This window comes from Sciurus carolinensis, chromosome 6 (assembly GCF_902686445.1).
Source record: "Sciurus carolinensis chromosome 6, mSciCar1.2, whole genome shotgun sequence".
Classification (NCBI taxonomy): Eukaryota; Metazoa; Chordata; class Mammalia; order Rodentia; family Sciuridae; genus Sciurus; species Sciurus carolinensis.
The window spans coordinates 4,088,278-4,114,972 of NC_062218.1; the positions used below are offsets into that span (position 1 = coordinate 4,088,278).

Sequence of the window (26,695 nt, forward strand, 5' to 3'; positions counted from 1 at the left end):
GCCACCTGTGGGGACCACCTGCATGGCAGGAGAGGCTGGCTGCGCTTGAGCGTCTGTCACTTTCCTCTTACTTTCCGTGTTGCCATGTGAACAGATAAAGCTCTAAGTCTACCTGCCATTTGGTGCATAATCAGCAAACAGCCACCCAACTCTCATCTGTGGAGAGTAACAGTGGTGACACGGTAACGCCCGACCTCCAGCTGTTTCCCATGCACTGTGCAGACTCCGCTCTTCTCAGCAGTGACCGGGCGCCTGTCCTTTCCTTCCTCATGGAGACACTGCAAGTGACCGGTGAGTCCCCAGTGAGAAGGAGCGACAGAGCTGGCCCAGGAGACCCTGGCCCAGGGGAGCTCCTTGCAAGGGAGGAGGGAGGTGGAGAGGTCGATAGTCGTTGGTGCAGCAGCTGCAGTTGTGCCCGGGGTGTTTTATGAGTTTCCGAGTAGGCAGTCTCGGTTCAGTGGAGACCCACTTTGATAAGAAGGAAACATTAACCTCCGTGTTTACCTGTCCTTTAACACGCGGGCGAGGACGCAGCAGGCTGGGGTGACTCGTTCTGATTTTCACTCTGCATTATCTATTGCTTACCAAGGAATACTCAATGTCAGTGTTATTGTCGTCTGGGGGCTTCGGCCATTTAGAAATCACTAAATAGAGATTACTGTTACTCCGAATGAATTATTAATGAAAACGGTGTAATGCTTGACTACTTTGCTCATGAAATTTTAACACCAGTGTGTCACCTGCCTGAGCCTTGGGTCCTCCAGCCTCGGCCACCCAGGAGGGAGCTGGAACCAGGGAAGGTGAGAAACTGGCTTTGGACCTGGAGCAGCTTTTGTGAGACACAAGGGTTTTAGGTGAGGGAATGAGAAAGAGTGGGAAAAGTAGGACCGAAGGCCCAGAGCAGAAGCAAAGCTGCGCTTGGGATGATTGTGATGCGGGGAATGGAAACACTCAGGGCTTCGGAAAGGTCTGGAACATTCTCAGGGACCCCCTGGATTACCAGGGAGAATCAGAACTCACCAGGGCAAAGGCTGACATGTTACATTCATTCTTCCATTAGTTCAGTCAGCCTCCTTTGAAATTTCTCTATGGGTCGTGTGTTTTATATGTTAAGTCTCACAGACTCAGGGCAAATAGCTTTCCTTTGAACTATTTCCTAGATGACAAAACTGCACACAGAGGCTGAGCAAGTCATCCAAAGTCACACAGCCAATAAAAGTGAGAACCGGACGGTCAAGGCCCACTCATTTGGCTCTTCCCCTCCAGGAGTCCACCCCAGTTTGCAGGGGGCATGCTGAGTAGCCCTTGCCCTGGGTTTCTTAGGAGCTGATGGTGTACGAAGAGATGGTGTGAAAAGTATGGAATCCTCGGCATGTCAGAAAAAAAAAGTTGAGCAAACATTGTTTCTCCTCTTTCAGTTCAGTACTCACACTGGTTACCTCCAGTAGTGAGGAAGCCGCCTGGGGGTGGGCAGGTGGAAGACCTCAGCAACTGTTGAGGCCACTCCCGGGTGAGTTAGGGTGCAGAACAGCGAGACCCAGCTGGCTTTGGCCGGTACCGAGCCCCACACTTGGCTCTTTGGCAGGGCTACAGCTTCCCGCGTGTTCTCCCTCAGTCGCCAGCTCTGGACGGCTGACACCCTGACGGGGCAGGGTGCTGCCCTCCCTCCTATGCCTGGTCCAGGGTACAGAGTGTTTCTCCTCTCCTGTGCTGGGTGGCTGGAGGCCCCGGGAGGTCCGCCCCCTGCAGTGCCGATGGATTCCTTGGTCCCAGGCTCCCTTTGCCAGCCCTCCTCCGCCCGCAGGCGCGCTGTGGCCAAGGCTTGGTCTCCCAAGCATGAGAAGCCTGGGCTCCCTCTGCCTCACATCCCCCCCCACCCTGCTTTCCCCCGAGTTTCACTTGTCCCCTCCCAAGACAAGAGAGCTCTCACCTGTCACCGACAGCACACCAACACTCCGGCTGCCTCAGGACAGCCCAGACCTGCACAGAACTGGATCAGTGGACACTGATGGCGGAGATTGCCCCCAGCCCACCTCCACAGTGAGGATCAGACTCGGGCTCCTGAAATCAGGACCAGCACCTGCCAATCAGCATCTTCTAGAACCTAATAAATGTCTTTGGGAACTAAATTATCAAAATAACCCCAGAAAACAGCAGCAGCACAATAATCACACTGGAAGTTCAGTATTGCCAAGTTCTAAGTGACACTTCAGTGTTCTGTGGTAAGTAATTGTATTATATGCAGATGGCCATATTTAATAGCGTTCCTTCATCTGGAATCCCATCATCCAGTCTGGCCACTGACTGGTTTCAGGAGCAGGGCCACCTGCCGAGGTTCAAAGCTCAAGAGGTAGGGATGGACATAAGGATGGCCCCTCCTGCGTGCCTCCTGCATGCCTCCTGCTTGCCTGTCTCCCTGAAGAGAGCCACCACCACAGGCCTCTCACATCACAAGGCCCAGTGGGGCCTTGCTGAGGATCAAGGCTGCGGGCGTGAAGTTCACCTTGGGCCGTCCACTGAGGTCCTCCATCATCACTCTGCTGATTCCACTGCTGGAGCGTCACATGCATTGGAAGGCAGGTCGCAGGATGCCTCCCGTGTTGTCCTCTTAGCTCAAGGTTGCCTGGCTATTATGGGTTTTTTGTGGTTCTATGCAGATGTTTGGAATTCTGCTACTTCTGTGACCAATGTCATTGGAACGTCAATGGGGATGTCTCTGGATCTGTACTGCTCTGGGTTCAAAGCCATCTGAACACTCCTGGTTCTTCTAACCCATGAACGTGGCTGTCTTTCCACTTTTTTCTGTCCTCCTCCATTTTTTTCCATGAATGTTTTACAGTCTTCACTGTGGACGCCTTTCACTTCACCAGCTGAATTTATTCGTGGGCATTTATTGGTCGCTATGTAGGTGGGATTCTTCCGTGGTTGTTCAGGAATTTACCTCCTGGTGTAGAGCGACACTAGTGATTTGTGCATGTCGGTTCTGGATCCTGCACTTTGCCGAACTCATTTATCAGTCAGTTTCAGTGTCTTTTACTCCTTCCTCTTGCTGACTGCTCTGGCTGTGTGAGCCAGGCCTTAGAGAGCTCCCAGCTCACCAGCAAGCCTTCTGTGTGTGACTCTGTCATGTGGAGGAGCCTGCCTTCACCTGATTTGTTCAGCTCTCTTGCTGTGACGGACGCTGAACTTCCTGAAATGACTTTGCTGCTTCTCCTGCAATAAGCTTGTGGGACAGAAGTCGAGCGGTCCCTCCAGCTCTGAGCTGAGCCTCACTTGGTCGCGGTGGAGAGTCTTTGAGTGCGCCATCTTTCCAGTGTGCAGGAGGTGCTCACAGGCTGTCTTTGAACGCGTCCTCAGGGTCAGTCCTGGAGGGGACTGTGGCTGTGCCGGGCGGCTGTGGTGCGGTCTCCTGAGTGGCCCCCACGTCTGCCTGTCTGTCCTCCTTCTCACCAGCAGCCATCATCAAACTTTAAGACATGTGTCACTCTGAAAGGGAATAAGTGTAGTCTCCCGGATGTGTTTCCTTGTTTGGTCTGTTATACTGAACAGTGTTTTTGTGGAATCATTTCTTTCTTATTTTGTAAAGGAGATTTTCTTAAAGAAAATTTAAATATCTTGCTTAGAAAGACCTTGCAGATTCCCTAAGGTATTATCTCATGCTTTCTTCTAGATTGATTTTAAGTTATACTTTTCTAGAAAGTGTCCCATATTATTCAAGTTGTAAAATTCATTCGAATTATTAGGATTCTATTTTGACCTGTCTGGGACCTCGCCTGAAATCCATATGGAAGTCTGCGCCCATGTTCCTCCAGTCCTTTTAGTTTAAATTAGCCAGCGTTGGTTGTCAGGTCTTGGGACTCCATGCAGCTCTCTCTGGAAGGACGCAGATGAAAGGAGAAGCTCAGCTGTGTGCAGGGTTCCTGCTATTCCTCATCCTCAGCCCAGGTTTTCCAACGAATGCTCCCCTGGAGAGAACATTCCACAATGTGAGGCTTGGCCTGTGGCTGCCGCGGCGTTGGTGGGCGATCCTGCTGTCCCTCCTGCTCTTGTTTTCCAGGCCGGCATGATCAGGACCCAGGAGGCCGACTACTTCCTAACGCCGCTGCCTCCACACCTGGCAGGGAGGCTGACGGGCTCTGGGCAGGGCGGCCCTGCCTCCCACGTGCTGTACAAGAGAGCAGCGGAACCCCAGGCCCCCAGCGCACCCGCCGGGCTGCTGCTCACCAGGACCCGGGAGCCGGCCAGCTCAGGCCTGCGGGGCCACAGTGACAACCTCGGGCACCCGCACAGGCAGCACTTCTGCGGAAGACGCAGGAAATGTACGTAAGGGGCGTCCTTCCTGTGGGTGTCGAGATCTGGGCATGCGTAAGCCAGTGGGGAAATTCTGTCTGTACCTACAGGATGATGTCTATGGCTGAGATCACCACACTGCAGCAGGGTCCTACAGAGGCTCTGTTACGTGCCAGTTCAGGGCACAGCACCCCACCACCCCAGAGATGGAGAGATAATGGCGGTGTGTGTGTGTGTGTGTGTATATATATATTTATATTTTTTTTCTTTTTTAACAAACTGTTTCCTGGCAGATTAAATGACAGAGGTACAGAATCCACCAGATCTCTTCAAAAGAACCCTGTCCTCCCTGCCCAGTTATTCTGTGTTTTTGAGGTCTGGGTTTGTCGAGGGCCACGTAGCTCCCTGCTGAGGTGATTTGCTATGTATATATTCATGGGCTCTACTCACCACATCAAAAGGGAGACCCACACTGCGTGACTTACCTGCCAGTCATTACCAGGCTTTATGGGCAGCTCTTCTGGCTGATCCCTTAGGAGGTGATCTATTTACATTTATGTGGAAACCTCTCGCAAGTTCAGGAATGCGGCTTCTGGAATTCCCCTCATTCCGTGAGCTGTCCCCTCTAGCGTCACTTGATGTTCCCTGCACCCCGGGCCTCTGGAAAGCCTGGCTTCCCCAGCCCCGGTCTTCCATCTGGTTGGTTTTGATGGCTGCTGTACAAACACCCTAAAGCAGAGCTGAGCACGTGGCGGGTGCTCAGCAGACCTTGGCGAACAGAGGGAAAACCTCTTGGCCCTCACCAGCCAAATGAGCACCATTCAGACACCACACCTGTGAGGCTCCTGAACCATTGTACCCTACGAGCGAACCCATGTGATACATTGAGGAACTTGAAAATCTCAAACCCAAGTGAACTCAGTCAATGGGCTCAGCCTTCTGCCTTTTGGACTTACCTGGGGTGGCCCTGGTCTTCTGTCTCGGAGTTCACGCTCAGGAGGGCTCTTTCCTCTGAGCCTCGGGTTCAGAAACTGGGGCCTTGCTCTCTGTGCCCGCCTGTCTGTGGACAGGGCAGACTCCAGCAGGCTTGCTTTCCACCTGTCTGTGGTCAGGGCAGACTCAGGCAGTCTTGCTTTCTGTGCCTGCCTGTCTGTGGACAAGGCAGACTCAGGTAGGCTGATTTGTTTAAACCGACAGTGAGGCTGAGCCACAGGCTGGTGGGTGCACCTTCTGGTTCTCAGCCCTGGGCATTTGTGCATGTCTGGATGAGTCTCATGTTTGGGGGACAGTACTGCGAGTGCCATGGTGAGGGGCGAGTGGCTTGCTGAGGGGCTGGTGAGAGCTCTGAACTGCTGGACCCCTCACCTCCTGCTCGGGCCCTGTGTCCAGCACCAGGGACCTCTGCCGCAGGTTGCTTCTGTTCTGGACACACATTTGCACAGCAGAAATCAAGACCAAACCTCGGGGACCACACCACCCCGACCTGAAAGCCTTTCCCAGGGCTTCAGTCCCTCTGCTTGCATGCTGCCATCCTAGACGCCCACGGGCAGGTGCAGAGGCTGAAGACGTCACACAGAGACCAGCCTCATCCCCACCTCGAGGGCGTGAATGTGCTGGCCAGTGATGGGGCTTGGGAGGCGTTCACCCACGTGGTTATCACGCTCCAGGTGTTCATCTGGGCTTGAAGGGACAGGTGCAGGGGCCCTGCCTTCCTTCTCTCCTCCTCTTGCTTCATAGATGCGCCCCAGCCCCCCACGGAGGACCTCTTCGTCCTGCCCGATGAGTACAAGTCTGGCCTGCGGCGCCGGCGCTCACTCCTCAAGTCCCACCGGAATGAAGAACTGAACGTGGAGACCCTGGTGGTGGTGGACAGGAAGATGATGCAGAACCACGGGCAGGAGAACATCACCACCTACGTGCTGACCATCCTCAACATGGTAGGGTCAGCGTCTCAGCTCAGGCCTGTGTGCTCTGCAGTGTGCCATGCACTTGGTTGTGTGTCTCTGGTGCACTTGGGTGTGTGTCTCTGGTGCACTTGGGTGTGTGTCTCTGGTGCACTTGGGTGTGTGTCCCTGGTAAACTTGGGTGTGTGTCCCTGGTGCAGTTGGTTGTGTGTCTCTGGTGCACTTGGGTGTGTGTCCCTGGTGCACTTGGGTGTGTGTCCCTGGTGCACTTGGGTGTGGGTCCCTGGTGCACTTGGGTGTGGGTCCCTGGTGCACTTGGGTGTGGGTCCCTGGTGAACTTGGGTGTGTGTCCCTGGTGCACTTGGGTGTGTGTCCCTGGTGCACTTGGGTGTGGGTCCCTGGGGAAGAAAAGCTCAGGTGGTGGTAACCCTTAGCTTTAACATATTCCTATGAAGAATCGTTTTCAGAACTTCTGAGGGTGACACACAGAGGACAAGTGAACTGACCCTCTGCAGGCCCTGTGCCCTTGTGGTGTTTGGGGTCAGCTGATCTCTTCAACCTACTGGGGCTCCTGGAGGGTGTGGAGGAGTAGAGTGCAGTGAGCTGTCAGGGGAGAATGTAGAAACACCCAGCTTTCTAGGAGTGCTGATGCTCAGAGGCTGAGTGTGGGCCTTTCAACCTACAAGAGCTCTACAACATACGACCTGGTAGAACATCATCTCACACAAAGGGTATCCTCATCTCAAACTGACAACTGTGGGAATTGTTGGGGAGCAAAGAGAGGGGTGCTGACCCCACAGCACGGGACTGAAATCTGATCCCAGACGGTAAGGTGTGGGGTCCTTGGATGTTTTCAGAAATAGTTCAGTGGCGGTAGTTTGAATGTATTCGTGGAGACCCTCTACGCCATAAGCAGAACCGAGGGTCCTTCCACCGACCTGTGTGGTTTTCGTTGCCGGCACCCCGTGGGTTGCCGGGTCTTGCTTATGTGGTCGGGAACTGAGGGAAGCGGTTCAAGGGAGTCGCCCGGCAGGGCAGGGCTGGGCCTTCTCAGCACAGGCCGCAGCAGTCTTGCTCCCAGTCGCGGAGGTGTCTGCACCCCAGCTGTGGCGTTGTCCCCGTACCTGTGCCTGTGCCAAGCTATCCCTGCTCCTCACCATGGAGGGTCGCTGCCCTGATCCTTCACGTCTGCTCCCATTCCGTGGCCCCTCAAGTTCTCACGGCTCTGCCATCATCTTCTCGCCACCGTCCCTCTCTTTCTTGTGTCCTCTGCTCTCTTCCTCAGCGTTTCTCCACGTGCCTGGCTTCCTCACCGGGAGGATCTGGGCCCTGCTTAGCCTAGGTGGTCATCGCTAGGAGTAAAGCAGCCGCTCTATTCTAAGGTGGACACTTACCCACCCAGGGCTTTGCCCTCCCTTCAGTGGGGTTGGGCAGGAGGTGAACCCCACCCAACCCCAAATGCTAGCCTGCCACTTCCAGGAGCACACCATGAGCACTCGACTGGTGGCGGGTTGATGTGTCCTTGCCTGCCTGACAACATAAGAGCGTGACAATCGCCCTCCCACTGGGGTATGGGCAGGGCTGCACAGCAGGGCACATGTGGCTGTTCAGGGTCTGTGTGGATTTGCTGTTTCAGGTGTCTGCCTTATTCAAGGATGGAACGATAGGAGGGAACATCAACATCGCAATCGTAGGTCTCATTCTTCTGGAAGATGAGCAGGTATTGTACCTTTGAAACCAGCAACTTGCTTTTTCCCCAGTAAAGTATTTGCAAAATCATGCTTTTTCCCTTACATTAAATATCATGTTCTGTGGATTCTTTACATCTTTTTCCCTTGGGAACAGAAGACTTCGAAGATTTTGCAATGAGTTTCTTTTCAGTTCTTTTAAATTGTGTGGGGGACTAAGGGAGTATGAAACACTTTTAATTGACCTGTAATAAAGTGGAAAGAAGAGCTGCCTTAGAGTTATAGGTGGGAACACTGGGAATACAGGGTTTGGCCACTGTGTCTGGGGCCCTCGGGGGGCCAGATGGAGTTGAGCTCCTGCTTTCTGCTGGAGGAGTAAAGATGCTTTGCAGCCTGTAAGTTACACAGTGCTCTGGGGCACACACGGCTCTACCCGGTCACCTTCAGGCTCCTGAGGTGAACGCCCTAACCTTACCTCCCCACCGTTCCACTTAGGGTTTTAGTTTCATAAAGACTCTGAATATCAACCACCTTCCTGTTAGTGCACATGACCCTAAGTTCTACAGGATCCCTGTGGCAGCATGTGGAAGCACCTCCGATGCCCGGGTCCAGACTCCTAGGGAACGCTCAGCGGGACTCAGTTCAGAGTGAGCCCTTCATGGCATATGTAAACAGTGGAAGTCATCTTAGTCATGACCACTCCTATCTTCCCCAAGCTGATTACCGACTCAGCAAAGGAGAGTGGGTGCTGGATGCAAGTGAGGACCAGGTGTTCATGTCCACCCTCGGTGACACCTCAGTCTCCTGTTAGCTACAGCTGTTTTGTTTCCAGAACAAAGAATTTTTAGATGGAATCCAAGCTCATTCACAGGCTGTAAGAACACTGTTTCCCCACAGGGTGGGAACGTGCATGGTCAGGGCTGCATCTGGCCTGACTGGTCAGGGAGGATCTCCTCATTGTCCTTCCTGTGCCTGGGGAGAGGTGCTGACCAGCAGGGCTTCTCAGGTGACAGGTTAATTATTCCTCGAATTAGAACCTTTTCACCTTGGAATTCGTCCAAGCTGCAAAGAGTAAGCAAGGTTATCTTTTGATCGTGCACCTGTGTTAACTTTAATTAATGCCATGTTCCTGGAAATCGGCCTCTGAGGAATGCAGGCCTGCCACAGTGTGGACGCACACCACCTGGCTTGGGTGGATTGGACCCTCTGGAAAAACAAAACCAACATTTCAGGAGAAAACATATTTAGTGACTTAGAGACAAAGGTTTCAACCACCCTCCAGCAGCGAAAGCTTTGAACAAGATGGTGTACTGGAATTGAGGTACCTGACTGATCTTCCCTGAGCACCCATAGGACATGGCGGCACTGCTATCCCCAAAGCTGAGACAGCTCAGGCAGCCTGCCTTGATGGATGCTCCCGCACACCCCGATTTCCTCAGCTCTTCACCCTGACATTTCACTGTTGTTCTGCTAGAATTTGGTGTATATGATGTGGTGGAACATCTCCAACCTGGTTTCTTTCTGGTTGAAGACCACGTCCCACCAATAAGAGCTTTACACACTGATCTATCTGCCTCTGTAGTAGGACAGTTACTTAATGTAATACTAAGGGGCTTTGCTGGAGATACCATTTGCCAACAGGTTATGAAATGAGCCACATATCACTGGCCACATGTGTTTTGTCTTGTGGACAAAGAGTGCAGAAATGATTCTGTTACCTTATGTAACTGCCAAGTGTTTCTCAAAGGTTTTAAATACAAAAAAAAAAGATACACTGAAGTCTGTGAACATGCATTCAGACTCAGGCACATGTATCCCAATTGTTTATAAACAGAAAAGTACCTGGGTGCCTTCACTGAATTTATCAGGGTTTAGGCAATGCGTAAGATGAACGCAATAGTTTACTGCCATTCGGGTCCGTTTTGGTATTTGAAGTTCATGTCAACCATAGTTGGCTGTGATGATAAGGCCTTGAAGCGTCTCCCTCATGCTCATGGGGCCTGGGCCTCTCTTGCACAGCCAGGGCTGGTGATAAGTCACCACGCAGACCACACCTTGAGTAGCTTCTGTCAGTGGCAGTCCGGACTGATGGGGAAGGACGGAACTCGCCATGACCACGCCATCCTACTGACGGGCCTGGACATATGCTCCTGGAAGAACGAGCCCTGTGATACTTTGGGTAAGACCTTCCAGTAGAGGCTGTGGGCCACGTGTGCTTTGAGCCTCTTCCCTGGGTAGTGTGTGGGGGGAGGATTTCTGTCCCTGTTCATATCCACAAGCAGCAGCTGCTGCTGAGCATATCTGTGAGGAGAAGACTCCCTTCCCTGCGTCAGCTGAGGCTCAGTCCTGAGGCAGGCTCTTATCCATCCAGAGGGACATGAACAAGGAAGGCCACTCAGAGAGTTTGAGTCTCCGTCTCTTCTGGTGTAGGACAAAATTTCTCCTGTTTCTACTACCACATGTGAGAATGTGCTAGTAGATCCAAGTTATCCATCAGAAGATCTCATTATGCAGCAGAAATGCAGTTTTATGAATATTTATGAAGACAGCATGACCTATTATATGCTCCACTTTCCCTCTTCTCTATAAATAGCTCAATCTTAGCGATTTGGTGAGCTTTAGCCATGGCTAAGGCTGGGTGTGTCCCGGAAGCAGCACTTTGTAAAGCAGTGTGCTCCTAACTCCGGCACTCTGGAGACTTTCCTCTTGCTCTCTTTCTTCTCCAAGGTCACACAGGAACATTTTGTTGTAAATTTGTTGTAAAAGCTTTCGAGCAGGTTCCTGTCTAGCATAGGTTCATCTATTGTGCAGAGTTCACAGAGTTCACCAGGCTGGCCCTTAGTGGCCCTTGGAACACTCAGATGGTAGGGTAGTCTCAGCACCCCAGCAGGAAGAGTGGCCACTGCATGCTTGCTGTGGCTCATGCCTACCCTGCTGTCCTTCTGGGATCTGCAACTTGGTACGTGTCAGGCACAGTGCCTCCGTGACCAGCCCTCAGTAATCCCTGGACACAGCCCCGACGGGCCTCCCAGCTGCTGGATAGCACCTCACACGTGTGGTCACCACTCACTGCAGGGGAAATAAGCTGTGTCCCCAGTGAGAGAGGGTCTTAGAAGTGCACCCCGATCCCCCAGATCGGCCCACGTGGCTTTCCCTCGTCTGCTTTTGATCTGCCTCCCTCTGCTGCCTTAGACACAGCTGTGATATGACGGAGGCCCTTAGAAGTGAGAGTCGTGGAACAGGCTGGGCTTGGGACCTCCCAGCACAGCCGTCTCTACAGGCTCTTCCTGGGTGCTTTGGAGAGCACAGGTGTTCTAGAGAAAGGCAGCAAACCCTCTTCCATGTCGCCCAGTCAGTCTGTGCTGGGAACATGGTCTAGAACCATGAGCTGTCTTCCATGGGACACAGAGTCCTTGGGCGCCTGGGTAGACCCATTTCCCCCACATTATTACACGTTGTGCATTCCCTCATGATGGACCAAGGGTGGCTCATTTCATGTTTCCCCAAATGAAGGCGAGGACCAGATTTCACTATAGGACAGAAAATAAATATCTGCTTACTTTTTATATTGCAACATTAGTAAATATTCTTTCAATCTCTTTGCCCGATAGGATTTGCACCCATAAGTGGAATGTGTAGTAAATATCGCAGCTGTACGATTAATGAAGACACAGGGCTTGGACTGGCCTTCACCATCGCCCATGAGTCTGGACACAAGTAAGCCATCTCCAGGGAGGGTGCAGCTTGGGGTCCTTTCCTAAATGGATGATCACGGTAGGGTTACCAGTGCATTAAATCAAGTCTCTAAAGGGAATTCATATGTAGACAGTGAGATGTCAATTATAAAATGCTGTCCTTAGATGCCTGACTTCAGTGTTGGGCTTGCTTTGAAATGAGTCAGTAACGCATTGCACCTTGAGGCCCAGCCTAGCTGGACAGGGTCCTGGGCCAGCAGCTCTCAACAAGGATGACGTGATGCTGGCATCCTCTTTGGACGTGAAAACCTTACGCTTACCCTGTAAAATGAAAAAAATAAAAGTCTAGCAGTACTTGTGGAAATGTTTAGTCTCAGGTAAGGTTTTTTTGTCTAAGATTTCTACAAGCTGGGAGCCATGTATTCAAAGGGTTTGAAGGGTCCCCCTTGCAGCGCAGGCAGCCATTGACTTCCCACAGGTGTCCCGAAGAACACGCAGGCCAGCAGGGGTGATGGAGGTAGTGTTTTGTGTATTAAAATTGTACTTGGAATTCAGCCTAGAAAATGTTCTAGACATTCCAGTTTTTCTATTATATATATATATATATATATATATATATTTGTTTTTTTTTTTACTTTCAACCTGTTTTACCAGTAAAAGGAAAGCAAAAGGGGTGTTTGGATTTGTTTTTGCAAACCTGACTTCTCCATCCTGTGTTGAAAAATGGACTAGGTCACAGACTCAAGCCACCCAGACCCGTTCAGGCGCCTGTGTGTGTGTGCGTGTGTGTGTGCACATTTATGCACATACATGCTTGGCCATTGTCCAGTGGAATTCCACCCGGCCCTGTGGCTTTGACTCTGTGTGAACTGATGACCTGAAAATGGAGCCCCGTATCCCATTACTGACCCCTTCACCATTAGAGGTAATGATTGACGATTCCATTGCCTAGAAAATTACACCTACACTCTATAAGGCTTTTGGTTAAATCATAATTGTATTTTTAATAGTCTGCTCGAGTTAAAACTTCAAAAACATTCATTATTGTAACGACATGAGGATCTTGCTGTCCTCTGAACCGTACCTGAATTTAATTAAACTATCAAGGCAAGAAATATTTAAGTCACCAGGGACTGAGCCCGTCAGCTTTCGATAAGCAGCTGAGATATGGGCACCAACTGCCCTGGCTGCTGAGGAGGTGAAGCTGACCCAAGTGCAGCGGGATGTGTCCAGCGGGTTCTCCACCCCGAGGCCAGCAAGGATCAGAGTTGGCCACTTATTAATATTTCCTTCCCTCACTCAGCCTGGGCTCAATGGCTGAAGGATGTCCTTAAAATGAGATAAACGTCCACTCCCTTGAAAACAGGATTCTAGGTGGCGTGAAGGAAGAGCTACCCCTGTGGACGGCAAAGCCTAAGAGAATAACCCCCAGACGCTGCCGTCTGGAGGACACTGCAGAAGAGAGAACAGGAGCTCCGAAGAGCCAGGGTTGCCAACGAAACAGCTCCTGCTCATGCTGAGGAAATAGGAAAGGTGTACGTTTGGCATGGGCTCAGTGCCAAAATGAAGGGTCACAGTCACCATCCCAGTAGCAACCATAATGGCAAGACCTGTTTTGGAGGGGCACCTATCGTGAAATTTGTGGAGCAATTTCACAGAAGCTCAAACTGCAGGAACCACGTAGGACAATCCCTTACACTGCTTTCCCCCACCGAGGGGTCCAGGTTGAGCATCCAGCAAGTGTGTGGGGGTGGAACAGGGGGTGAGTGAGCCAGATGTGAGCCAGGGGCAAATGAAGGGTGAATATTTCAAGCCAGCTGTTAGGTGTGACAGCTCCCAATGAGAAAGGCCATAGCATATGTCACCAGTAACAAAACTTCACACATCTTACTTTAATGGAATTGAAGACAAGCACATTTATTCCACTCATTTATTATTCTGTTTCTTGAAGAAGGAATTACAGATTCGAGGAGGGATCAGACGCCACGACATAAACAGTGTGCCTTTATCACACCTTTGGCAATGAGCTCCAAGGAGAGTCAAATTCAAATTCCACATGTCAAGGATTAAAAAGTAATTCTGCATCTGTTAGGACGTTTGCTATGGGAGGCTCTCAACTTTAACCCAAGGAAGGATTATAGTTTCTGCTCATCCAGTTTCTTCTAAGCTCTACTGTTTTCATCCCCAACCCACTTGCCCTTCATGCTGAGGAATTGACCAACAATAGAAATTGTCAAGAACAGGTGTCTAGAGAGACCAGAGCCAGAGTCCAGATGTGTACTCGGCTCCAGTGCAGCGCGCAGGACTGCTGGAGTGATCGTGGCTCGAGGAGTTTCCTCCTTCTATTAAATCTCTTTAAGCAGGACATGCGGTTTGCTGGAAGTGGTGTCAAAGAATCAGCACGGCCGCACGGAGGGCAGAACTGCACGTGTTGAAGAGTGCATCGTCTGGGCACGAGTCCCGTGGACTATTCCCTTTGATAAGGGAAGTCGTGCCATTGGATTGGCAGGGCGCAGATTCCAGATTCATTGCAGTTCTATCATTTCAGGACTAAGGCCTTCCAGGAAAGTGAGGCAGCCTAAAAGTCCCACTCCAAACCCCAAATCTTGCAATCAAGTCAGAAGGATTTCAAGCATGTCACTCAGAGTAACAGGCACAAGTTTATTGAAGGGATAGGAAAAGGAAAAGGGGACACTCTCAAGGGAGAGAGGGTCCTCTCAGAAAGGGGAGGGACAGTATGCCTCTTCTGTCCTCCAGTTTTATAGGGAGTCCTAGGGAAATTTGCGGAGAGTCCTGTTTAGAACTTTTGACTGACAGAAGGATGACATCAGACTTTCTAGTCCCCACTGCCATGACATCTCTAGGTCACTTTCCTGATTGGTTCTCACTGGAAACTGTTCTTACAGATTTTATGGTTGGGAGAGTCATCTTTAGCTCCCTGAGTTCCAGGGACATAAAGGATCTGTGAAAGGGCCCCCGCTCAGGGTCACTTGTGTCCCTCTTGCTGGCATTTCGGGGCCTGTGTTTCTCCTGCAGGTAGCAGGTCGTTTGCTGAGGAACGTAACCTCCTGCCAACCTAACCGGCAGGGCTGCAGGTAAATTGCTTTTCAGGAGTGAAACCAGGTGAGGCTCAGCACCACGGGCCTCGTCTGAGAATCAGTCCCTTAACTTCACGTTCCCACCACTCACTCCCGTCTGCCCCCGTCACTATCACGCCTCTCAGCGTCACCCATCAGCTCTTACTGGGCTTCCCATCTGCAGACCAAGAGGCTGGAGCTCCTCCCACATGTGTCCTGTCTGAACAGGACGTTTCCATTCTACAGAGTCGGCTTCGGTAGTTACGCTGTGCTTCCATTTCAGGAAGACACCACCACAGCGTGCTCACTGTGCTGAGAGGGATGCGTGGTCCTTCAGGCCTGTCCTTCCCTCAACCTACTCACCCACTCACGGAGCACAATCTGCACCCTGCCAAAGGGCATCATGTAGGAGTCTGGAAGAGCAACCCATGCTTTCCCAAACTCTAAAAGGGAAGACAGGCAGATGTGTCAGGTAAGGGGTGGAGTAAAGAGGGCTGGCATTGCAAGAGGCCACACAGGGACAGTCAGAGAGGACTTCCTGGAAGAAGCGGCATGGGTAGGCAGCCCCACTGTTGGGTGATGCTGTGGTGCAGCTCAGTCGCACTCTAGTGATGTCAGATGCCACTGAGGTGTTTGGCGGTGATGGGCATCCACCTGTTTGTGGCCATGCTCTGCCATCAGCCTGAGCCCCTTCCCCTGGGACAGAGAGGTGCTCAGTGACTCTAAGGACCTATAGAATACTGGAACTAGCTGGTCTCTGCTCCATCGTCTGGTCAGTGATGCTCAGACTGCTCCCTGCGGAACCCAGGCAGAGCACAGCTTCGACTCTTACCGATTTCATTATCGCTGTTCCTCTTGGGAGTTCTTGCTTCTCTGTCCATAAAGTATCGGAAGTCCGCTGGCTGCCCGACACAGACATAAACATATATACGCCACGTGTGCACGAGTGACTTCCACAGGTTCAGGGACGTGACCAAGACCATATTTGAATCAGGACAAGGGACAGCAGTTCTGAATTTTCCTTTGTGAAGTACACGTTTTTCGGGCATCAGTACAGTTACGAAGAAGACCATATGATTTGGTATATGAGGACTCTGAAGCCCAGGGGGCTAATAATTTGCCTGGTATCCGACAGCTTGTGCACGACAGAGACAAGACCCTGGCGAGGTCCCCAGCCCCAGCCCATGGTCTCCCAGGCAGCCCTCTCCTCTCAGCCTCCTGCTCCCTTGAGGATGAGCTGTGCTGCTCACGGTGCCCACACCAGGTCTCTCGCCGAGGGCACCATGGCCACACCGAGGGTGGAGTGACCACCAGATGACACCAAGCGCCGCTCCTCTGAAGGACGTCCCACTGCCCGGCTGTGCTCTCTGAACAGATGAAATAGTTGAGACCCTGCCACGCGTGACCGTTCATCCTGGGTCTATCACTAGAAATCCAGAAATATCTGTTGACAATAATTAAGTCATTCGAGAAAGCTTTGTGAGAACATTGAATGTACCCAACATTGAATACAACACTCAAATCCAATCTAATCTGCAGGTGGGTTAGTTCCAGGGCATTAGAGTTAGTGCTGCAGCTGGAAAGACTATTTCTTTTTGGTCTCCAAACAGCCTGCTGTGAGCCCTGGAGCCACCGGCAGTGGGGCCAGGGGCATGAATGAGAGGGATCTCAGTTCTTCACAAACTGATAAACGGGTAAGGGATGAAGGAAGGAAATCTGATTTATTATTTTAATGTATGGAGTGAAGACCATTTAAATGAAGTGTTCTCATATACGGGAGCAAATTAAATTTTCTGATGTGTACACCTTGAGTACCAATTATTTTTCTTGGTTGCCAAATGCCAACCTTATCTTCCGGCTGTGTTCTGTTCAGTCTGCCATGACTTCACTAGGTCAGTGTTAAACAGGACTGCTGTGGTCTTGTCATGCTGTCACCCCAGCATTCACCAGGTCTGTGCATGGAATCCTGAGGGGCAACACAGCTTATGAAATGGCCATGCTGGGTGGGCATCGGACTCCCTGGGGTGAGTAGGAATCCAGCCACGTGCCCCATCCTGACCCCCCAACCTGCTGCTTCAGAAGCCTCCAGGGTGAACGTGGGCACCACGTCTTGCAGTGTTTCTCAGATCTCTAAGGCACTGCAGAGTTTGGGACTTGATGTTAGAATCGTGGGAAGTGCCTTTAATGAAAAGGCTTGAACTAAGGTGTCCTCAGGCCTGGGCATTGGCGCTTCCAGTTCCTTAGAAACATAGGCAGCCATGGAGCGGTGGAGTGATGTGCCTAGGCAGCTGCTGAGCCACGCTGCATCTTCTTCACGAGGTGGAGGGCCAGCCAGGGCAGGGTGGTGGCATTTCCTCTGCATGCTGACTCCCCAGCCGCCCCCCAACTGGGATTTCAGCCCAGCCCCTTTTCACAGCCATGACACATTTCCTGTGCCATGGGACCTCCTTGGCCCTGATTAATTGCCTTTAATAGCGCTTCAGAGAATGGGTGGAGGCTGACATGGCCACATCCACATCACCCTTAGAACTGGTCAGGAGTTTGCAGGAATTCGGTCACGCTCGCTTGCCAGATCTCCTCGGATACTCTTCAGTCTTGCTAGGATTCCACTGCTGGTGTCCACACTCAGGTCTTCACTCCACACTGCAGTTTGGGCTGCTCCCACACACTGTGCCAGGCTGGAACCCAAACCTGGTCTGGTTTTCACTCAAGAGTAATAGGAACTGCTTCAGACAGTCCACGATGAACCCAGCCATATTCGCCCTTCTGAGTTCTTGGGGAGATGACCCTCCCAAGGGAGGAGACACTTGGGCCAAGGGGTCATGCACTGCCCAGCTGCCACAGCCCTGCAGTGTGGCCTTAGGGTGTGAGCCCTGTCACCAAGAGCAGCCTGTGGCCAGTCATTCTCTAGTTGCATTAACCATCAGACACACCTGGGCAGCTGGTTTGGCGATCTCAGATACCTGGGTCTCTCTTCTCCAGGTCAGTAATTCCTGGCTGGGAGCCTGTTGTTTGCATTTCTAATGTCCTTGGAAATTTTGAAAGTCCCAGTGAACCGAGTGCAGAGAGAAGGAAGCAAGATAGATCAGATAGTTTGCTTTATCATAAATGAACTGTCCTTCGCACCTGCTTGAAATGCTCCTTTTTATAATTAAAGTCTTTGCCCCCAGCAGGCACCTGGGCACATGCTGTGATTTGATGCTGATGCATGCTTTCAATCAAGCCAATGAATGGTCCCTTCTTCACACGTCTGAGCATGCCCAGGCCATATTGGTTTCTGCCTTGGCCTGCCTTGCTTAAAGCTCATGGCAGGATTCACGGTCTAGACTTGGAGTTATTGGAGCACATTTGATACTTAAAAATGTACTAGGTTCTGAAATAGCCATTTCTCTCTCCCCCCCCCAACCCCGTAGCTTTGGCATGGTCCATGATGGAGAAGGGAACGTGTGCAAAAAGTCGGAGGGCAACATCATGTCCCCCACGCTGGCAGGACGCAATGGAGTCTTCTCCTGGTCACCCTGTAGCCGCCAGTACCTGCACAAGTTTTTAAGGTATGAGCTCTTGCACCAGCCATGTCGTCTCCCTGTGCCCTTGGTGGTCTTTGCCTGCTCAGCCTCCTGTGCAGGCAGCCCAGATGTGCTTGCCGGGCTGGGCCTCTTGCAAGGTGTCTTGAGAGTCAGCTGCCCGTGCAGTTGACTAGACGCTTCGTCAGAGCCAATCCACTCAAGGTAGTCCACACAGCACTCACTATTTGTCAGTAGCATTTAAAGTTTCAGAAAGTATTCATACTTTTTTAACTAGGCATCTTCAATTAATAGGAAAAGATCAATTGTTGTAGGCAGGTTCCCTACAGTGAGTGAGAATCTGCTCTCCTTTACTAACGTCTAACATTGGAAAGAGGGAAAAAATACAGAAGGAGGGAGCCCAACTGGCCTGAAGCTGTCAGCTCAATCTGGCTCCATTCCAGTGTGGCCTGAGGGCAGATACTTATTTGGAATAAATTTATCAGCCCACTCGGTGAAGTCCTATGTCATTTCCTGTTAATAGACACAAAATCATCACAATTGCTCATGTCTGCAGCTGGGAGGTCTGTGGCAAAGGGAAATTTTAGCTGGTTATTTCACATTTCATGACAACATGGATGCTTTTCAATTTACTTTTAAAAATATTGAATCGCACTGTACAGATCAGCAAATATGCCTTCCCTCCAACCACATAAATCAGTGTGCTCGACACATGAGAAAGGCAACCATCTCAGGGTCCTGGAAGCCTGAGCAACGCAGGGATCGCCTGCTCACCCACACTGCCACTGTGGATCAGAAAGTGTGCCTTGACCTGCATACCCCCAGGCACACTGTCGCAGGTGACGGGAGCAGCACACTCCGCTCAGCTTGCAGGTGACAGGAGCTGCACACTCAGTGCTCAGCTTGCAGGTGACGGGAGCTGCACGCTCAGTGCTCAGCTTGCAGGTGACAGGAGCTGCACACTCAGTGCTCAGCTTGCAGGTGACGGGAGCAGCAAGCTCTGCTCAGTTTGCAGGTGACAGGAGCAGCATGCTCAGTGCTCAGCTTGCAGGTGATTGGAGCAGCACGCTCAGTGCTCAGCTTGCAGGTGATGGGAGCAGTATGCTCAGTGTTCAGCTTGCAGGTGATGGGAGCAGCAAGCTCTACTCAGCTTGCAGGTGACGGGAGCTGCACGCTCAGTGCTCAGTTTGCAGGTGACGGGAGCAGCAGGCTCAGTGCTCAGCTTGCAGGTGACGGGAGCAGCACGTTCTGCTCAGCTTGCTCTGCTGTATGAAGTTCACCTTCAGGAAGGCAAGCCAGTCACAGCTGGTGCTAGTTTCTGCAGAGCCCAGGCATCTCTGAGGCTGGAGAGCAGGCACCGCCATGCCCATGCATGAGGAGAAGGCAGGATGGAGCTGATGCACTGAGCAGACTGCCTCCCTGGGGTTCCTCCACCTTAGCAAATAATGTGTCCTGCTGGGAAGCTTGCTCTTCTTACTTGGAAAATGAAGTGATAGCACCAAACCAAGTTCTTTAGAAAATAGTGATACATTAACATGCTCCTGATCTTTGCCACATGTGGTGTGGATGCTTCTCATTTTAGTCATTTTGTTGGGTGTGCACTGGCAATTTCAGGTGGGAATTAATTAGGACAAATACCTTTCTAACATGTCTAATGGCCACTTGAACAACCTCTTTGGTAAAGTGCCTGTTCAATCTCTTGAGCATTTAAATAACTGAGGCCTTCTTTTCCTTTTCTCTTGATGGAAGCTCTTTACATGTCCCATGAACATTTTGATCCATCCCAGAACATATAGAACATAAGCATCTCTCACTCTGACTTTCCACTTGCTCTTTCAGTGTTGTCTTTTGATAGGCGGCGGTTTTCATTTTCTTACTGGAGTCTGAATTATCCATATTTTTGCTTTGGGTTGGTGCTTTCTGTACACTGCTGGGGGAACATCTTTACTCTTTCCAAAGTCTTAGATATATTTTTCCAAGTAAACCCCAAGATGTATTGCTTTGCATGTCACATGGAGGCCACTGGATATTTGGTGTAGGGCATGCAACAAAGTCAAAATTCATTTTGTCCAAACGGATGTTGTGGGAGATGGTTTGTAACTGGTTGAGTGACTTTCCCTTGGTCCCCATTCTGCATTCCCACAAGCAGTGGATGAGAGTTCCAGTGGCTTCACAGGCTCATCAGCACCTGATGCTGTCAGTGTCCTGGATTCCAGCCATCTGAGTAGGTGTGCAGGGTGCCTCATGAGTTTAATTAGTAATTCCCTAATCACCCATGTTGAGCATCTTTTATATGCACGTCATCTGCATATATTCTTTAACAAAGTATCTGTTCAGAGCTTTTCTCCTTCTTAGAATGAGTTTTTGTTTTGTTTTCTTTTCTTTTTTTGTCAGGGTGAGGGGTATGATGGATTGAACTCAGGGGCACTTGACCACTGAGTCACATCCCCCACCTTGTTTTGTATTTTATTTAGAGACAGGGTCTCACTGAGTTGCTTAGCACCTCTTTTTTGCTGAAGCTGGCTTTGAACTCGCAATCCTCCTGCCTCAGCCTCCCAAGTTCCTGGTATTATAGGAGTGCACTGCTGTGCCTGGCTTGTCTTGCTTTCTTATTGTTGAATTTTAAGTGTTATTTGCATATGTTATAACCATCCTTTATCAGGTATGTCTTTTGCAAGTATTTTCTCCTAGTCTGTGCTTGTCTTCTCCTTTCATTGACAGGGTCTTCCACAGAAGTTTTGATTTTAATGAAGTCTAGCTTATCAATCATTTCTTCCACTTAATGTGCCTCCAGTTTAAATCTTAACAGGTCTTCACCTCTCCCAAGGCCATCTAGATTTTCTCCTATTTTATTTCCAATGGTCTTATAATTTTACACTTTATATTAAGTCTATGATCCAATTTTTGTGAAGGGTGTAAGGACTAGGTTTTTGTAGTTATATAGTTTGTTTTTCATTTTATATTGAGGTTAATTTTAGTTAATTTTGCTATGTGGCATGAGGTATGAAAGCTTCTTTTTTCATAAGCTAGTCCAATTTTTTCAGTATCTTCTAATGAAAAGGACGGACTTCCTTTTTTTTTTTTTTTTCAATTAGATTTGAAAAACAACCAACCATGTAGTGCTGCTCTATTTCTGGACTCTTCATTCTGTTGTGTTGATCTGTTTGTCTATCCTTTTGCCAAAGTAAGAATGATGTATTTACTGTAGCTTCTTCATAAATCTTGAAATCAAGTAATGTGGGCCCTCTTGTGTGTGTAGATTTTTTTCCTTCTGCATGTATATGTCCAGTTGTCCTAACATCATTTATGGAAAGCTTGTCCCTTCTTCCTTCTCTTGCCTTCCTCCTAGGACACAAATCAGGCGACCATATGTGTGTGGGTCTGTTTTGGGCACTCACTGATCTGCTTATGTGTTCTTTCCCCAGCTCCACATTTTCCTGGTGCTGTGGCTTCACAGTAAGTCTTGATGTTGGATGGTGTAAGTCTTGATGTTGGATGGTGTAAGTCTTGATGTTGGATGGTGTAAGTCTTGATGTTGGATAGTGTCAGCACTTCAACTCTGCTCTCCTTCAATGCCATGTGGAGTATTCTGTATACTTAACCTCTCCACCTGCTTTGGAATCAATTTGTGTATTTGCCAAATAACTTGCTTGAATTTTGCTTATAGGTTTTTCACCAGAGTCGGGTTGAAATTTATAGGAAGAATTTAGTTGCTACTTGCAATCATGGAAACTTTCAAATACCATCCCCAAATACAAAATTATTCCAAAACCATCCTGGAAGGGAATGTAATGCTCCATTTGTGGAGGAAGTGATCATTGGTGGGCCCTTAGCCATCTCCTGGTGAACTTCACTAGAATTAGCCCCTTCTGGACTGGGCAGTCCAGGCAGAAACCAGTCTGAATATAGACCACTGCTGGTGGAAATGCATTGCTCCCTGAAGGTCCTCTGGATTATCTTAGGTATCACACAGATTGACCCGCCTGCCTAAAAGTTAAGGGAGGGAGGAAGGAAGGAAGAAAATTCCAGACTGAAATAGTCTAATTGCATTTTGACTTTTACAATGCCTTGTTCCATCTTTTGATGGTTTCTGGCAAGAAGTGTACATAAAAGTTTTCTGTTATAGGAACTTCTCACATTGAACATCTGGTTCCAATTATTCAGTTTCACCTTTCCCCCTGATAAGTTTGAGAAATCTAACAAAGAACAAATTGCCTTCTTGGAAAAGGTAAGATTTATTATGAACAATCTCAGAGATGTGTGCTGCTGTATTTAAATATGATCAGGATAAATGATACAATGGACCACAGGAGAAAAGTTTCCTTTCCTTCTGTGTAAAACAGATTGCACAATTGTGTGAGAGGAGGTACAGTTGACAGTCCATCCTTTGGTTACCCTTTTGGCCATTGCCAATCACCCATCTTCTCTGTTTCAGCACTACCCAAGCTGTATGCCTTGCTGACCAGCCAAAGCCGATAAAGGAATACAAGTACCCCGAGAAGCTGCCAGGAGAGTTATATGATGCCAACACACAGTGCAAGTGGCAATTTGGAGAAAAAGCCAAGCTCTGCTTGCTGGATTTTAAAAAGGCAAGTGATTATTGGCAAGTGCTCAATGCAATATGATTCACAAAATCACTTTATTTAGTGTAACTGACATTGATGTATTCGGAATTTATTGGGTACCTACCAAATGTCAAACCCTGTATGTTAGGGCTGGCCCTGCATAACAGGAAACACATGTTTTACTGGCAGAGAAGATGACGGTAGACGCTGCTGTGGGTATCAGTTTTCATTTGAGAACTGACTTGGCCTGTTTAGCTGGATCTTTCTCTCTGATTTATCATGTGGGAGCTCAGCAAGAACTTTTAGTTGGGTAAGTCAGCAAATTAATATTCTGCATTTTTTTCAGATGATATTAAGAAAACAATGTTCCCTCTACCCCCTCCCAATATAAGATAATTTATTAGAGAGCAGCAGCCTATGCAGGGCTTCTGATTATTAAATTCCTCGAATAAAGTTTTGATAGAGCAGTTTCTCATAAAGGGTGGTGTCTGCCCCAGCGACATCACTAAAGTCATTTCCTATAGAAATTCCTCATGTAACACGGACACACGCTCTTGTTAAATGGGGAAAATGGAGATTTAAGAACTTGCTCTATTGGACCACAGAGAGCTTCTCATAAATTAAATGAAAGTACCTAGATTTGAGGTTTCCTTTATTCTAGTTTATAATGTAATTGAAAGGAAAATAGACAAAGAATACAGTCCTGCAGCAACCCCCCAACACAAGGGATGTGCTGGGAACACTCCCAGCTTACACCCTGCGTGGTGATCCTTCTAGACCCAAGCAGGCTCCCCGAGAGGGCTCCTGCCTCTTCCCCAGGCTCGGCAGCCTGCATGAGGACAGCACATCAGTCAGCCTCCGCCCACAGGCTGGTGCTGGGCAGGAGGTGGAATTCCCTGAGGGCTCCTTTTGTTCTTTCTTAAGTGTCGCGCTGGTGTTTGTCAAGGCTAAGAGGCAAAGCACCAATGTTTTCTTTTAAAGATGGGGTTTTCCAGATTGTACTTCTGTTCTCCACATCTTATTGCTTTGTGACCATGAACAGTCACTCATGGTACCCTAATGCCATCTGGCAAATGTCAGCGATGATCAGTCAAATTCAGGATGTCTTTTGTGATTTTTGAGAGAATATTTACATGTAGTGAAATACATTTATTTTCAGTGTAAAATTTGAATTTTGACAAACATATACACCTATTCCCAGCATCCCTTTCCATAAGTATTGGACACTTAACTGTGAATTCTACACTGCTTGGGTATGTTGTTCAAGAAACGCCTATGTTTATTTGAAAGTATCATTTATAGCCTCTGTATTCTGCATAACAGTTGCTACCTGTGTTAGCATCTTCTTGGAGATGGGTGTTCAAATCGCCCACAATGGTTGTGTATGTTTTGATTTCCCTTTTTACTTCTGTTTTTTCTTTATATATTCTGAAACTCCATAGGAGATTTGTACATACTTCAGATTGCTATCTTCCTTACTCTTCTGTTAATTTATAATCATTTTGGTCATGTGACTTTTCTTGAATCCTGCTTTATATCTGATATTGATATAGTCACATTAACTTATTTAGGAATCCTAAGCACACAATAATTTTATCCTTTTATTTTTAATTTGCTTTCATTTTGTATAAAACCTGTCTGTTGTAAATATTTTCTTATTGATCTTCTCTGTCCTGCTGAACAACTTCTGACTTTTCAATTGAATGTTTATTTGTAATTAAATGTTTAATTGTTCTGTTTAATGCAATTATTAATATGGTGAAGTTAAATCTACCATTTTGCTATTTGTTCTCTATTATTTCATTTCTTCTTTTCATTTCCTATGTTCTTCCTTCTTTTGGAAGAAATTGCTTGTTACACATTCTGTGTGTTAACCTCTACTTGCTTTTTGGCTCCACTTTCTAGTGCCAGTGATTGACTGCTCTAGAAGTTACCATGAGCAGCCTTACTGAGCATCTCCGTGGCCACATGTGCGCCATGAGGGTCCTCACCACACGACAGTCCAGCTCTCTCTGTGCTGTCCATGGTGTGAAGAGCCACTGTCCACACTGGACACCATCACCACCAGGCATTTATTTCTGTGCATGTTATAAGCCACAAAATGCAATACCATCATTTTTGTTTTAAAATGGTTATAAAATTAAGACAAGAAATGACTGTATTTTATATTTACTTATCATTAAGTATTTATGTTTACCTATAGATCTCAGATTCAAATTGCTATCTTTTTCTGTAGCCTATATTCCTGTGGCCTCTTCCTGTGGAATAACTTCCTCTAGCATTTCTTTTTTTATAGATTTGCTAGGCACAAATTATCTCATTGTGCTTTTTCTTTTAAATCTGCAAATGTCATTGATTAACTCTACATTTTGAAGACTATTTTTGCTGAGTATAGATTTCCAGACAATTTTTTCTGTATTCCTTTTATTTATATACTTTAAAGATGCAGTTCAATTTTTTCCTAGCTGACTCAATTATTGCATAAGTTTGCCATGATTTTTATCCTCTTCCACCACCATTTCTAATCATCTGTTCATATGGTTCAGTGAAATACACGTTCAGGCTGGTCTAGGTTTCAGTTCACGAATTGCCATTTCATTCTAAATCTCTCCCCTGAAATTTTCCCCTTTTCACCCCATCTTCACTTTTTTCCTTTTCTGCCTTTATATATTTATATTATTGTTGTATGCTAGGTGTGCATGGTATGTTACACTGCTGTATTATCAGAGGTGAGCCCTTTTGTTCCTCTGAGGTTTATTTGAGGCTCGTCTCTCCTGTTTTTGCTTGGCCCTACAGCAAAGCCTGTACCTTAACGTGTGCTCGTTAATCACGAGGCGTGGATTTTCTGACACCCTGCTCATTGAGGTCCCTCCACTTTCTGTGAGCCAGAACTCAAGTGTGTAGCAATGTGCCACCTTTGCCTTCAAGATGCAGTGTCTCGCGTGGTGACACCTCTGTCGCCCAGCCCTCCAGCTGTCAGCGGCAGCTGCGGTCCTGTGCTGGGCACCTGGAACTTCATCCCAACGTCAGCACTTGCCCCTTAGATAAAGACGTGCAGGGAATCCTAAGGCGGGCCCTGGGCCCTCCCACTCTGCGCCCGATTTCTCTCCTGGTCCCTCTCCTGCAGTCTCAGGCTGCTTGGTCAGGCCTCACTTCTGATGGCTGCATCCTCCGACTAGCGACTGCTGTCTTCTCCCAGGGCCCCTTCTCCCCGCGGCAGCTCTGCACAGTGCTCAGCGTGGGGTGGACAGGGCACTTCCTTGTCCAGGCATCATGGCACGGTGCTGCCTGTTGCCAAGCGCCCCAAACAAGTGGCCCAGTTTTCCACGAAGTTTATAGATTTGGGAAGAATTTTGTTTGTGTTTTGTGGTTGCCATTTTGCAGAATAGTTAAGTTTGGTAGCAGAATCTTCCTCATCGTGGACAGGAGAGGGATGCTTTTAAAGATAAGAAGGACAGGCAGTTGGCCTTCTGTAGCTGTAGGTTCTGCATCCACAGATTCAACCAGTCACGGATAGGAAATACTTAGGGGAAAAGTTTTTTTGTTTTGTACATGTATAGAATATTTTCTTGTCATTATTCACTAAATGATAGAGTATAACATTTATATGTAATTCACATTGTATCGAGTGGTGCACCTAACAGAGCAATGATTTAAGTGTACAGGAGGCTGTACCTTGGTTATATGCAAATACAGCAGCATTTTATTCAAGACCTTGGAGCATCTATCAATTCTGATATCCACGGAGGTTCTGGAACCAATTTCGCTCAGACACTGAGTCACAACCATCAGATGGTTAAAATCAGAAAATGGCAGATAACGCCTTTTGATATAAAATTATTCTTTAACATAAACTTTATGTTAAAATTAGATTCGATTTGTGTGGCTGGAATGCTAATATATCAAATCTCGAAATCAGATAAGGTGTGGTAGGAAAAGATTCACCTTCAGG

The 26,695-nt window shown here is 48.6% G+C and overlaps 1 protein-coding gene across 1 annotated transcript in view; it reads left to right on the plus strand.

Annotated features, from left to right (window-relative positions):
* Positions 1-26,695, plus strand: part of Adamts16 (ADAM metallopeptidase with thrombospondin type 1 motif 16) — a 136,095-nt gene that overhangs the window by 31,257 nt on the left and 78,143 nt on the right. The window contains exons 4-10 of the mRNA XM_047555847.1: positions 4,058-4,319; positions 6,028-6,227; positions 7,831-7,914; positions 9,902-10,061; positions 11,494-11,599; positions 18,068-18,205; positions 22,614-22,767. Of these exons, the coding sequence (XP_047411803.1) occupies positions 4,058-4,319; positions 6,028-6,227; positions 7,831-7,914; positions 9,902-10,061; positions 11,494-11,599; positions 18,068-18,205; positions 22,614-22,767 (1,104 nt within the window). The remainder of the gene's footprint in view (positions 1-4,057; positions 4,320-6,027; positions 6,228-7,830; positions 7,915-9,901; positions 10,062-11,493; positions 11,600-18,067; positions 18,206-22,613; positions 22,768-26,695) is intronic.